This window comes from Oncorhynchus keta, chromosome 14 (assembly GCF_023373465.1).
Source record: "Oncorhynchus keta strain PuntledgeMale-10-30-2019 chromosome 14, Oket_V2, whole genome shotgun sequence".
Lineage (NCBI taxonomy): Eukaryota > Metazoa > Chordata > Actinopteri > Salmoniformes > Salmonidae > Oncorhynchus > Oncorhynchus keta.
The window spans coordinates 51,926,025-51,940,440 of record NC_068434.1 but is presented as its reverse complement, the minus strand read 5'-3'; the positions used below and the strand labels follow the sequence as shown (position 1 = coordinate 51,940,440).

General features: G+C 42.8%; 1 protein-coding gene across 2 annotated transcripts in view; it reads right to left on the bottom strand.

Moving 5' to 3' along the window:
- ogdha (oxoglutarate dehydrogenase a) overlaps window positions 1-14,416 on the bottom strand; it is a 73,377-nt gene that overhangs the window by 10,654 nt on the left and 48,307 nt on the right. For both annotated transcript variants that reach the window (XM_035786422.2, XM_035786421.2), the window contains exons 7-17: window positions 6,047-6,193; window positions 5,851-5,941; window positions 5,529-5,708; window positions 5,102-5,230; window positions 4,777-4,956; window positions 3,138-3,290; window positions 2,939-3,041; window positions 2,727-2,855; window positions 2,376-2,526; window positions 2,070-2,197; window positions 1,511-1,689 (exon numbers count right to left, since the gene is read on the bottom strand). In XM_035786422.2, the coding sequence (XP_035642315.1) occupies window positions 1,511-1,689; window positions 2,070-2,197; window positions 2,376-2,526; window positions 2,727-2,855; window positions 2,939-3,041; window positions 3,138-3,290; window positions 4,777-4,956; window positions 5,102-5,230; window positions 5,529-5,708; window positions 5,851-5,941; window positions 6,047-6,193 (1,570 nt within the window). The remainder of the gene's footprint in view (window positions 1-1,510; window positions 1,690-2,069; window positions 2,198-2,375; window positions 2,527-2,726; window positions 2,856-2,938; window positions 3,042-3,137; window positions 3,291-4,776; window positions 4,957-5,101; window positions 5,231-5,528; window positions 5,709-5,850; window positions 5,942-6,046; window positions 6,194-14,416) is intronic.

Genomic DNA, 14,416 nt, shown 5'->3' with positions numbered 1-14,416 from the left:
GGGGTTAGATCCTTCTGTTTGGCCCTGTCCAGGGGTCTCATCGGATGGGGCCACAGTGTCTGCTGACCCCTCCTGTCTCAGCCTCTAGTATTTATGCTGCAGTAGTTTATGTGTCGGGGGGCTAGGGTCAGTTTGTTATATCTGGAGTACTTCGGTCTTATCCGGTGTCCTGTATGAATTTAAGTATGCTCTCTCGAATTCTCTCTTTCTCTCTCGGAGAACCTGAGCCCTAGGACCATGCGTCATGACTACCTGGCATGATGACTCCTTGCTGTCCCCAGTCCACCTGGCCTTGCTGCTGTTCCAGTTTCAACTGTTCTGCCTGCGGCTATGGAACCCTAAACTGTTCACTTTTACTCTTGCGGTGCTGTCCTGTTGCACCCTCTACAACCACTGTGATCTCCACCCGGCACAGCCAGATTTGATTTGAGGACTGAGGGTCTTCCAAATATTGAAAAGGTGTGTAAATTAGTTACCCATGTTATTTTGTATATATATATATATATCATCAACAATTTTTTCCCCCATTTTTTCCTTCATTTTTTCCCCCTCAATTATTTTGGGGGGTGTGTGTTAGAATACCATTTTGGTATTTTGTATGTAGTTATTTGTTTCAAAATGTATACCGTCACCAATTTGGCAACTTGGGTACATTTAGGCTACTTGGGTGGGACACCTGGGTGACTTCATGATAAATGTCATGTAGCACACTCATTTTGGAAGTTATCATTTTGAGAATTTGCACAAGTACTGTTGCCCTCTTATATTTTTCACTGAAATTGTCCCCATCATCCTATCTGAATGTTTGTTTTATCTTCTTCATTTGAAAGAGGATACAAAAATAAAAAAAACAAATGTTTATTTTTTCATTGTTTTATCTAAACCAGATCTATTGTTGTTATATTCTCCTACATTCAATTCACATTTACACACACTTCAGAGTGTTTTCTTTCAAATGGTACCAAGAATATGCATATCCTTGGTTCTGTGCCTGAGCTCCAGGTTGTTAGATTTGGGTATGTCTTCAGGCGGAAATTGCACAAAGTAGGGGGGTAGCTCTAAGAGGTTTTAAAGTAATGGACTGTCGTTTTGCTTTGCTTATTTGAGCTGTTCTTGTCATAATATGGACTTGGTCTTTTACCAAATAGGGCCATCTTCTGTATACCACCCCTACCTTGTCACAACACAAACGATTGGCTCAAAATTAAGAAATTCCTAAATTTAACTTTTAACAAGGCACACCTGTTAATTGAAATTACATTCCAGGTTGCAGAGCTGTCATCAAGACAAAGGGTGGCTACTTTGAAGAACCTCCAATATAGAATATATTTTACTACATGATTCTGTATGTGTTATTTCATAGTTTTGATGTCTTCACTATTATTGTACAGTTAATAAAAGAGTAAAAATAAAGAAAACCCTTAAATGAGCATGTAGTGTAAAGGAATGATTATGAACAATTGTTTGAAACGCCATCTCCGCCCTTCAACTGGTGCTATGGGGTACTCACCATGCCCTCCATGCCGTGGGGCAGCAGCAGGACTATGCCATTCTGGCGGACCCACTTGGCCTGGCCGGGGCAAATGAACTGGTCGATTATGCACTGGGCTGTGTTGTGGAAGTCTCCGAACTGAGCCTCCCACAGGACCAGGGCATTGGGACTGGCCATGGCAAAGCCCAGCTCGAAACCTGACAACAGAGACCGAGGGAAAGAAAGAAAGAGAGAACGAGAGAATGAGTGAGAAAGAGAGGTTCCTAACTCAGGACTCATTTGCCGAGATAGTCAGCGATCAAGGTTAAAATCTCTCCGGGTTGGTGTATCGTTGTGAATGTTGGTTGCTTGCGCTCTCGTCGCGGACAATTAGGTCGCTGTGTGTCTCCTTTCATACAAAATGACTGGTCGCTAGGTCCCCGGTTATCATGCCAAGTGTGAGTCCCCAGTTAGTAGCGGGTGGAGATAGTAGTAAGGGATTATTTGAATGAGAGTTCCTGTGATATTTCCCAGTTTCTCTGAATCTGTTTCCATAGTAAATGTTTTCACAGTAATTGTGAGGTGGAGAGTGACTGACCCAGCACGCCGTACTCCGACAGGGAGCTGTTGCAGACGGTGTAGGGGGCCTGGTTGGGGGCCACGTGGTTCATGGGGATGCAAACTCTCTTGTCCACGTTCTGGTCGTGCAGCACATGGTGTCGGTGACTGGCAGGGAGGGAAACACACAGCAGGGACAATGAGGGACAAGAGACAAGATCTGCATCCCAAATGGCAGCCTGTACCCTACTTTTGACCAGAGACCATCATTTGGGACACACTCAAGATGACATGCTCAAAAATGGAAACATTTTATTTGCCTGGGACTGAAAGTCCCTCTCGTCACCTGAAGGTGCCCCTCTCCACGTCCTGGCCACTGAGGCGAACGTGGATTCCCTCTTTGAGCAGAGAGCCAAAGGCCATGTATTCTCCCAGGGCCCAGTCCACCGTGCGGTTCTTGATCATCTCCCCTCGGGCCTTCAGGATACGGCTCAGACCTACGGAGGAGTGCAAACCAGACACTTGTCACCGGGTGAAAAATCTCACCGGGTGAGTCAATAAAAGAGCCATGTCTTCACTCTGCACTTTGGCTCTTTTGCTTTTGACTCTCCCGCCATCAGAGGATTTAAAAGTTAAAAGGCATAGAGATCCATAATATTATTATGTTCTTAATTCTATGGTTTAGAATAGGGTTCACCTCCATGGATGGTGAAGTCTTCGACTGGCACTGAGGAGGCCACCTGACCGATGTGGGTCAGCTCCTCCTCAGTCAGGCCAGTGGACGGGCAGGTCAGGCTCTTGGGCTGGCCATCCAGGTTGAAAAAACCTACACACACACACAGGTCCATTATTTACAACACACACACACGGCATTGTGTATGTGTGTCTGTGAGCTGTTAACCCACTCACCAGGCCAGGGAGAGTCCAGCCAGTGTTTGATGTGGAGGATCTTCTCATCCTTGGAGCGAACATGTGCCTCCTCACAGATCTTATCATACTTTGCAATCTCCTCCTGTAGAGAGAGGGAAGGTAGAAGTGGAGAGGGTGACTCCTCGGCTCTACTCTATGGAGAGTGTGAGAGATATGGTCGAAGTGGTTGAGCTCTGACCTCGTACTCCTGTCTCGTGACGACCCCCTCTGCAATAAGTTTCTCGCCATACTTCTGCATCACTCCCTTCTGCTTCTTGATCTGCTTGTACATCAGGGGCTGAGTGAACATGGGCTCGTCCATCTCGTTGTGTCCCAACCGCCGGTAGCACACCTGCCGACACACAAACATTGTTAATAAACACACACCCAGACAGACCTGCCAACCTGATCAACGCCGTGGCGGTACCCCCCACGACGGCATGCACGACACCCACACTGCCCAAATAATAGGCATTTTTTGGGCCTAATAAGGAGGTTGGCAGAAGACTGCCTCAGTAGGAATTGTAGGCTATAGACTTTATGGGTTCTTGATAATTAGTTGCTCTTCAGTAGCTAACTAGAAAACGGTTTACATGTACAAATCAGGGCTCTCACTAGGACTTTCTGGCAAGGTGGTGCTGATGTAGGACTAAGGTTGGGTAGAGGAGAGGTCCAGAGGGGGTTAGTCAACTGTAACGGCTATTTCCTGAAACCCAAGGTCTTAAATTATATCAAACAACGTAGCCAACACAGAAGACTTGTGTATGATCCTAAATTAAATTGAGGTGGTCTCAATGACACATTTTTCTAGGTTAAATGTAGGGGTAATGACTATTCTAATTAATAGGTGTCCATGTGGATAGTCTAGTATACTATGAAACAACTGAACTAGGCCCATTAACCTGTTTTAGATCTCCATCCCTGACCTAATCCATCAAGTTAGGTCTGACTATTGGCTACCATTCATTCAACATTTGTGAACGGACTAATATCACATCATTAGCAGTCTACTGTTGACATACAGATATATCAAGAGGACAGATCAAGAACTGATTAATTAACATTTGCCTACTAATCTTTAACAGTCCAATATAACTTTCTGTGGACACCGTGAGCGGAACAGGTCTCAGGGCGTGTCTGTTTTCATCCACGCAGTGACGCACACTGAACTACCGCAACAGCGCACATGTTTCCATGCCCGTAAATGAGCTCGCTCCTACTACCTGGCAAGAAAGTGTTCTCGTTTGGTGACTAAACACTGTAGCTAACTACCATGTCGTAATGACGCCTTAGTTAACCATTATTATTTCATAGTTAACACCTTATGTGCTTGACAAACACATACAATTTAGAAAAATGTATTTAGCAAACAGTCATTCTCCATTTTCCCCACCCTTTTCCCTCACACATCAGAGGTATCAGACGAAGTGAGGAACTGCCATCCAGTTCGAGGGAAGAAAATAGTACGAAGACGACGGGGGTCAGGCTGGAGCAGCTCAGCTCTAACTTCAGAATACCACAATGTCCCAACTAAAAACCTATTTTTGTGTATTTTAAATCAAACTTTGTCACATGCGCCGACGACAACAAGTGTATACCTTACAGTGAAATGCTTACTTACATTTGCTAACTTATTTTAGGATAGTTTTTCGTATCAGCATACTTTAACCTCAAATTACGTGCATGGTACACAAAATGCGTGCAAGTTGGCAGGTCTGCACACACAAACACAGCCCGTGATCTTGGGCCAGTTATTAATTTCCCCCCATGAATGGTTAAGGTTAGGATTGGGGGAAGGGAAGCTGATCCTAGATCTGTACCTAGGGAACTATACTCACCAGGTCCACCACCACGTCCTTGTGGAAGGTGGCTCTCCACTCGGCGGCCACGTTGCACACGTACACCACAGCCTCAGGGTCGTCAGCATTCACGTGGAAGATGGGAGCATTGACAACCCGGGCAACGTCAGTGGGGTACGGAGAGGAGCGCGCCATACGGGGGTCAGTGGTGAAGCCAATCTGGGGGAAGTTAGGGGTTGTGAGGGTTAGCACATCAGCCATTCACACAACCACTGGTTTTCTACCATGGCTGGAACAAAGATGATTTGTATCTTCTCCAGACCAGGTGTGGTCAGTTGTTAGATTGGCGTGTGTGTGCGCACACCTGGTTGTTGACAACCACATGCACCGTGCCGTGGGTGGAGTAGGACGGCAGGTCGCTGAGATGGAAGGTCTCGTACACAACGCCCTGACCGGCAAAGGCAGCATCACCGTGCATCAGGATGGACATCACCTGGAACATAAACAATCCAACGTCAAATGCAGAACACTTACAATACATTCTTGCTTGAGGTAATAACTCATAAAATAAAGTCAGATTGGTGAAAGCGATATGGTGGAAACCATAGTTCCACTTATCCGGTACAGATCAGTGTGTAAGTGAAGGGCAGAAAAAGGGATCGAACCGAAAGGGCGACTTTCTACAGTACACAAAAGGACTATGATCTCTGCAAGTACTCCTTTGTCACTTTGAGAAAAATAAATACGCCGGTATTCAAACCGTGTTCAAAACCAGCGGTGTCGGTCCATACCTTGTGTCCCTCGGTGTCTCCGCAGTAGAACTGCTCGGCCTTGGTCTTGCCCTGCACCACGGGGTCCACAGCCTCCAGATGGGAGGGGTTGGCCATAAGGGACAGAGTGATGTTGCGGTCCGTCACACGGTTGATCCTCCTGTGGTACATCCCCAGGTGGTACTTGACATCACCAGAGCCCTGCAACAACAACAGAGTCAAACATACTAGCAGTAGAATACCGCTAGGCATCTACAATAGAGCCACACATTCAGGCAATTCAATAGTTGTGTTCCAATTAGTGCAGTCAAGAATTGCAGTGGGTGGGCTAGATGGGACTCGCCTCATCAGCAGCCTCCAGCTTAGAGTCAAACTGGCAGAAGATCTGCTCCAGCTCCTTGCGGATGACGTTGGCCAGCACGTTCAGACGACCCCTAGGAGATTGTGAGCATGTGTCAGAGGACAGAAGGCTGAAAGTCAAACCATGTTGCAGAAACTCAAGCATCCCCTCACCTTGTGCTCCTTTTGTTATTACCCACCTGTGTGGCATGCCCATGACGACGTTCTCCACACCCTTCTCGCTGGACTTGTCGATGATAGTCTTGAGGGCGGGGATCAGAGACTCGCAGCCCTCCAGGCCGAAGCGCTTCTCTGACGACCACTTCCTCTGGAGGAACTCCTCGAACCTGCGGTACACAAAGCACGTCGTCATCACATGGCCATATCCCTTTGGAGAGAAGGACTCCAGAAATCTCCTATGATATTAGTTTGCAGGATTGGTCCAATGCAGGGCTCCAGAGAAGAAAAAAAGCACCTGGTGGCACTAACTTTTTGGTGGTGCCACCCCATGATTTGTTCACACCAAAAAAAATGATCTGTGGCGTGACGCAATAGAAAAATGTGTAATCATTTTATAAAGTCATTCACTGTGCTTTATTAGGGGTGGAAGACTTAAGATGCTATTCAAGAAATATGTTGTTTCATCTAACATGTCCATGCAGGAATACATGACCAACAATATTTTTATGTGCAACCTAATCCAGTGACTCGTATTTTGGATTGACAATTAGGCTATTGATATTACATTTTTTGTTCAATAACGATTAATTTGCCTACATCTTTATTTGCACTATTATCATAGGCTAATTGATTTGGGGCTAATTCACCTCCTGAGTAAGTAAAACTCAAAACACATTAGCTATATTGCTAACTCTAAACATAATACCCACTGCTGGTAGCCATGTATTAATAAAACAGTCAATTCAATATCCAAAAAAAAAAAAAACTTGGCTACTGCCCAATGACACCTGCACTCGCAAGGGCCGAATCAATTATCTTGCTTGTAAAATAGCTGCTAGAGCTCAATATTTAGAGTTGAGAAATAAAAATGATTGACAGAAAGTTGACTTTCCCATCATCAACATTGACAACAGTAGTTGCTTCTAGGGCTGCACAATGAATAGAATTGTAATCGAAATTGCAACATTGATGTGTGCTACTCTGTTCATTTTTTATAGTTTATTCCAGTCTCCACGTCTCTCAACTCAATTTCACTTTAAGGGGCTTTATTGGCACGGGAAACATATGTTTACATTGCAAAAGCAAGTGAAATGTATAATAAACAACAGTAAAATAAACAAATAATTAACAGTAAACATTACTCACAAACGTTCCAAAAGAATAAAGACATTTCAAATGCCATACAGTGTTGTAATGATGTGCAAATAGTGAAAGCACAAAATGGAAAATAAATAAACAAATATAGGTTGTGTTTACAATGGTGTTTGTTCTTCACTGGTTGCCCTTTTCTTGTGGCAGCAGTTCACATTTTGTTGCCATGATTGCACACTGGTATTTCACTCAATAGAAATGGGAGTTTATCAAAATGTGATTTTTTCTCGAAATCTTTGTGGATGTGTGTCGTCTGAGGGAAATATGTCTCTCTAATATGGTCAAACATTTGGCAGGAGATTTGTAAGTGCAGCTCAGTTTCCACCTCATTTTGTGTGCACATAGCCTGTCTTCCCTTGAGAGCCAGGTCTGCCTTTGGTGGCCTTTCTCAATTGCAAGTCTGTAAGTAGTGTCAAAGATCCCCATAATTATGGGTCAGTCACAGTGGTCAGGTATTCTGCCACTGTGTACTCTGTTTAGGGCCAAATAGCATTCTAGTTTGCTCAGTTATTTTGTAAATTCTTTCCAATGTGTCAAGTATTATAGAAAGCTGTCGATGACGTGGCAGGTGGCAGCGTGGTAGGCACAGCTTGTCCCATGAATTAATCACAAAAATTAAGGATTAAGTGATAACTACGAAACATTCTGTATAATATAGAGAATCAAACTATTTACTGATCAGCTAGAAAAAATAAATGGATATCGAAGTGAACACGAGGAGACCTTTCCTCGAGTTCTGCGAGCGAAACGGGAGGAAAGCCGCAGTCTAAAATTACGAACTTAAAATTGGAGGGGGACATTTTTATAACCATGTTTCCAGAAGATAGAGCATTGCTTACAAGCAAGCAGCTAAAAAAAAACAGATTTATTGCCTGGGCAACTGGGGGAGGCTGAGACCTTAAAAACAGGAATGGATTGCAGTAATACAATGGAAGAAATACGAGCGGAAAATAAGATATTGAAAACTACCGTGGACTCCCTAAAAGACACTACAGAGGCGCTACGGTATGATAAAACGAAAGCCGAATTACTTGATCTAAAGTGCAGAAGTATGAGAAATAATATTGTGATAATGGGAAAAAAGGAGGAAAAAGTCAGGGTGTTCATGAAACAATCTCAAGATGACAGACGAACAGGTGCAAACAACTGATTTTCAAAGAGCACACCAGTTGGTGGCAGAGTAGAGGGAAGGCCCCGTCCGATCGTAGCTATGCTAACCCACTACAAAAATAAATTTGCCTTGTTGCAACAGGGTAGAGAATTGAAAAACACCCCATTCTCTATTAATGAACCATTTCCTCATGAAATAGTGGAGAGACGACGTGCCCTGTACCCCACTTCAAAAGGCTCCGAGCAGAGAAGCAGTGGTTGTGAGTGATAGCTGTCTCCTGCGGAAGTAGTCCCCGATACATACAGTGGGGCAAAAACGTATTTAGTCAGCCACCAATTGTGCAAGTTCTCCCACTTAAAAAGATGAGGCCTGTAATTTTCATCATAAGTACACTTCAACTATGACAGACAAAATGAGAAAAAAAAAAATCCAGAAAATCACATTGTAGGAAAATAAGTATTTGGTCAATAACAAAAGTTTCTCAATACTTTGTTATATACCCTTTGTTGGCAATGACAGAGGTCAAACGTTTTCTGTAAGTCTTCACAAGGTATTCACACACTGCTGCTGGTATTTTGGCCCATTCCTCCATGCAGATCTCCTCTAGAGCAGTGATGTTTTGGGGCTGTTGCGGGGCAACACGGACTTTCAACTCCCTCCAAAGATTTTCTATGGGGTTGAGATCTGGAGACTGGCTAGACCACTCCAGGACCTTGAAATGCTTCTTACGAAGCCACTCCTTCGTTGCCCGGGCGGTGTGTTTGGGATCATTGTCATGCTGAAAGACCCAGCCACGTTTCATCTTCAATGCCCTTGCTGATGGGAGGTTTTCACTCAAAATCTCACGATACATGGCCCCATTAATTCTTTCCTTTACACGGATCAGTCGTTCTGGTCCCTTTGCAGAAAAACAGCCCCAAAGCATGATGTTTCCACCCCTATGCTTCACAGTAGGTATGGTGTTCTTTGGATGCAACTCAGCATTCTTTGTCCTCCAAACACAACAAGTTGAGTTTTTACCAAAAAGTTATTTTTGGTTTCATCTGACCATATGACATTCTCCCAATCTTCTTCTGGATCATCCAAATGCTCTCGAGCAAACTTCAGACGGGCTTGGACATGTACTGGCTTAAGCAAGGGGACATGTCTGGCACTGCAGCATTTGAGTTCCTGGCGGCGTAGTGTGTTACTGATGGTAGGCTTTGTTACTTTGGTCCCAGCTCTCTGCAGGTCATTCACTAGGTCCCCCCGTGTGGTTCTAGGACTTTTGCACACCGTTTTTGTGATCATTTTGACCCCACGGGGTGAGACCTCGCGTGGAGCCCCAGATCGAGGGAGATTATCAGTGGACTTGTATGTCTTCCATTTCCTAATAATTGCTCCCACAGTTGATTTCTTCAAACCAAGCTGCTTACCTATTGCAGATTCAGTCTTCCCAGCCTGGTGCAGGTCTACAATTTTGTTTCTGGTGTCCTTTGACAGCTCTTTGGTCTTGGCCATAGTGGAGTTTGGAGTGTGACTGTTTGAGGTTGTGGACAGGTGTCTTTTATACTGATAACAAGTTCAAACAGGTGCCATTAATTACAGGTAACGAGTGGAGGACAGAGGAGCCTCTTAAAGAAGAAGTTACAGGTCTGTGAGAGCCAGAAATCTTGCTTGTTTGTAGGTGACCAAATACTTATTTTCCACCATCATTTGCAAATAAATTCATTAAAAATCCTACAATGTGATTTTCTGGATTTTTTTTCTCCTTTTGTCTGTCATAGTTGAAGTGTACCTATGATGAAAATTACAGGCCTCTCATCTTTTTTAAGTGGGAGAACTTGCACAATTGGTGGCTGACTAAATACTTTTTTGCCCCACTGTACTTACACCACATTACACAGGACAAATATGGATTCAGAGTTATTTTTATACAAAAACACATTTTTTTGCATTAACAACTTTTTTGTTGTTTTTATTCATGCATTATGGAACCATGGACTTAAAACAAGGTTGGCTTTATGGTAATGCAGAATGGGTATGATGAACTTATCCTTTTTCTATTTTAGGCAATATGGAACTTTGGACTATATGGATGTAATATCAGGTTTCGATTTAGGGGAAGGCGAGGATGGGTAATGCATTTATGCATTTAATTTGAAGATTGTACATTAGAAATACCAAGGTACTTTGTTTGTTTAATATGATATGTCCTAATTGTAGAGGTCGGGTATATTATGACTTAAAAGCTGTTATATAGTGCGGCCCTTGTTTGCCGATGTGAATCGGAATGATTAGCTTTTAAGATAACATTTTATAAATACATGTATTATAGGGCTAGGATAAAGGATTATATAATTAAAAACCTGCATAGGTTCGCTATTAGAATAGGCCTACACAATCCTAAAATAATTGGTTGGGCCAGTACCCGAAAGGTTGCTAGATCGAATCTCTGAGCTAACAAGGTATAAATCTGCTGTTCCGCCCCTGAACAACCCACTGTTCCTAGGCCATCATTGGAAATAAGAATTTGTTCTTAACTGACTTGCCTAGTTAAAGGATTAAATAAATAATAATTAAAAAAATAAACATTAAAAAAATTATTCTCAATTTAAAAAAATATATAAAACAGATGACACAAACTGGATTTGTTATCCCTTTCTTGCCCTGCCTCCAGTCCACTTACTGATATCTGAACAAGAGAGCCTCATCGAAATTGTAGCAAGCGGTTCTGTGAAAACGGAATGAAATCAGAAGCCACTGGATTAGGCTGCGCTAAGAGTATTAAATTGCGCTGTTAAGACACTGATGCCCTTCGCAACCGCGTACCGATGTGAGAGTGGATTCTCGGCCTTCACTAGCATAAACTAAATAGACAGACAGACTGTGTGTGGGAAATTATTTAGGACTGAGACTCCAATACAACACAACATTGCAGAGTTATGTGCATCCTTTGAAGCACACCCTTCTCATTAGGTTATTCACAATTTTTGATGAACAAATAAGGTTTTATATGTAAGATGGTTAAATAAAGAGAAAAATTATTGATAAATATTATTTGTCACTTGCCATGAGCTGGGTTGTGACAAAAACCTCACATGCATTCTTATGTTGAATAAATGTATCGTATCGTGTGTGGCAGGCTTAGAATTACGGGGAATAAACAACATTTGAGAATGTGCTGACACTGGTACGCAGCTGGAGGTTGAATGTTTTAAGGGGTACGGGACTATAAACCATTTGGAAACCACTGCTCTAGGGCAGCAGTGTCTAGATGGAATTTGTATTCGTAGTCCTGACAACTGGACCTTTCATGGAACACCATTATTTTTGTCTTACTGAGATCTACTGTCAGGGCACAGGTCTGACAATCTGTGCAGAAGATCTAGGTGCTACTGTAGACCCTCCTTGGTTGGGGACAGACGCACCAGATTATCAGCAAACAGTAGACATTTGACTGCAGCTGGGTGCTGCAGACTGTTCTCTAGTGCCCTCGCCAATTCGTTGATATATGTTGAAGAGGGTTGGTTTTCACCTGCATCCCTGTCTCACCCCCTCGGCCATTTGGAATGAAAGTTATTTGTGGCAATTATAACCGCACACTTGTTGTTTGTGTACATAGATTTTGTACTGTGTTTTTCCCCCAACACCACTTTCTATCAATTTGTATAGCAGACCCTCATGCCAAATTGAGTCAAAATATTTTTAGAAATCAACAAAGCATGAGAAGACTTTGCCTTTGTTTTAGTTTTTGTTTGTCAATTATGGTGTGCAGGGTGAATACGTGGTCTGTCATACGGTAATTTGCAAAAAAGCCAATTTGACATTTGCTCACTACATTGTTTCTGCTGAGGAAATGTCTGCTGTTTATGATAATGCAGAGGATTTTCCCAAGGTTGCTGCTGATGCATTTCTCCCGGTAGTTATTGGGGTCGAATATGTCTCCACTTTTGTTGATTGGGGTGATCAGTCCTTGGTTCCAAATATTGGGGAAGATGCCAGAGCTGAGGATGATGTTAAATAGTTTAAGTATAGCCAATTGGAATTTGTGGTCTGTATATTTTATCATTTCATTTAGGATACCATCAACCCCACAGGCCTTTTGGGTTGGAGTGCTTTGTATTTTTTTTCCTGTAGTTCATGCAATGCAATTGGAGAATCCAGTGGGATCTGGTAGTTTTTAATAGTTGATTCTAAGATTTGTATTTGATCATGTTCATGTTTTTGCTGTTTGTTCTTTGTTATAGAGCCAAAAATATTGGAAAAGTGGTTTACCCATAGATCTCCATTTTGGATAGATAATTCTTTGTGTCGTTTGTCCAGGAAATTGTCAAGAAGGGATTGAATTTGTTGTTGCCGAATAGTTTGGTAGATTTCCACACTATTTTCCTTCTGTAGCTCAGTTGGTAGAGCATGGCGCTTGTAACGCCAGGGTAGTGGGTTCGATCCCCGGGACCACCCATACGTAGAATGTATGCACACATGACTGTAAGTCGCTTTGGATAAAAGCGTCTGCTAAATGGCATATATTATTATTATATATATTATAGCATTTTTTAATATTATTCAGCCTCATGATTGAGCACAGCTCTGTTCAAGTTGAGTGTGATTTTGCTGTGATCTGATAGGGGTGTCAGTGGCCTGACTGAACACTCTGAGAGACTCTGGGGTCACTGATAAAGTAGTCTACTGTACTACTGCCAAGCGATGAGCTATAGGTGTATCTACCATAGGAGTCCCCTCAAAGTTTACCATTGACTATGTACATGCCCAGCTTCCGACAGAGCTGCAGGAGTTGTGACCCGTTTTTATTGGTTATGTTGTCGTAGTTGTGTCTTGGGGGGAATATGGAAGAAGGAATGCTATCACCTCCATGTAGGTGTTTGTGTGTTGAGTTCCCTGAGCCTGGAAATTGTTGATCTCCCCGTCTCTTCACTGCTTTCCCCACACAGAGAATGAGAATGCAGGGTTCAGAAATATGTTGAAAGTGGTTCACTATTCCTTCCCGCACACATTTTGCCCAGACATAAATACCTGCTTTATACAAAAAACAAAATAACGACTTGAGAGTGAGTTGTCATAAACGAAGTCTGTTGCTCTAACAACAGACAGTTGGACGTCTAGAGCTACCTAACTGTAAAGGCTCATTTAATTTCGGCTGAGTGGGAGATAAAAAGCCATGTCCTTCAAACACGTCCCCATGAGAGTAGCCACACCAGTGAATCCAATCTCTCGCCTCCTAGCAAAGATCAGGAAGGTGGTAACCTTCTTTCATGAAAGCACAACTGATGCACATGTTTTCAAGACAAAACAGCAGATGGCGGAGCTGCCAAACCACAAACTAATCCAAAATGTCCCTACTAGATGGATTCAAGCGAGAGATACCTTGAGAGAAAGCCATGACATCATTTTCTGGAATGTTCCAAGCTGTTTAAAGGCACACTCAACTTAGTGTATGTAAACTTCTCACCCGCTGGAATTACAAGTGAAATAATCTGCCTGTAAATAATTTTGGGGAAAATGACTTGTGTCATGCACAAAGTAGATGTCCTAACAGACTTGCCAAAACTTTAGTTTGTTAACAAGAAATTTGTGGAGTGGTTGAAAAACGAGTTTTAATGACTCCAACCTAAGTGTTTGTAACCTTCCGACTTCAACTGTACACACACTATCTAACTAAACTCAGCAAAAACAGAAATGTCCTTTAACTGTCAACTGCGTTTATTTTCAGCAAACTTAACGTGTAAATATTTTTGGAGCATAACAAGATTCAACAACAGACAAACTGAACAAGTTCCAATAGTACCCGCAAAACATCAGTCTCAACGTTAACAGTGAAGAGGTGACTCTGGGATATTGCAAAGAAAACGCCATATATCAGACTGGCCAATAAAAATAAAAGATTAAGATGGGCAAAAGAACATAGACACTGGACAGAGGAACTCTGCCTAGGCGGCATCCAGGAATCGCCTCTTCACTGTTAACATGGAGACTGGTGTTTTGCGGGTACTATTTAATGAAACTGCCAGTTGAGGACTTGTGATCTGTTTCTCAAACTAGACACGCTAATATACTTGTCCTCTTGCTCAGTTGTGCCCCGGGGCCTCCCACTCTTTCTATTCTGGTTCAAGCCATTTTGCTCTGT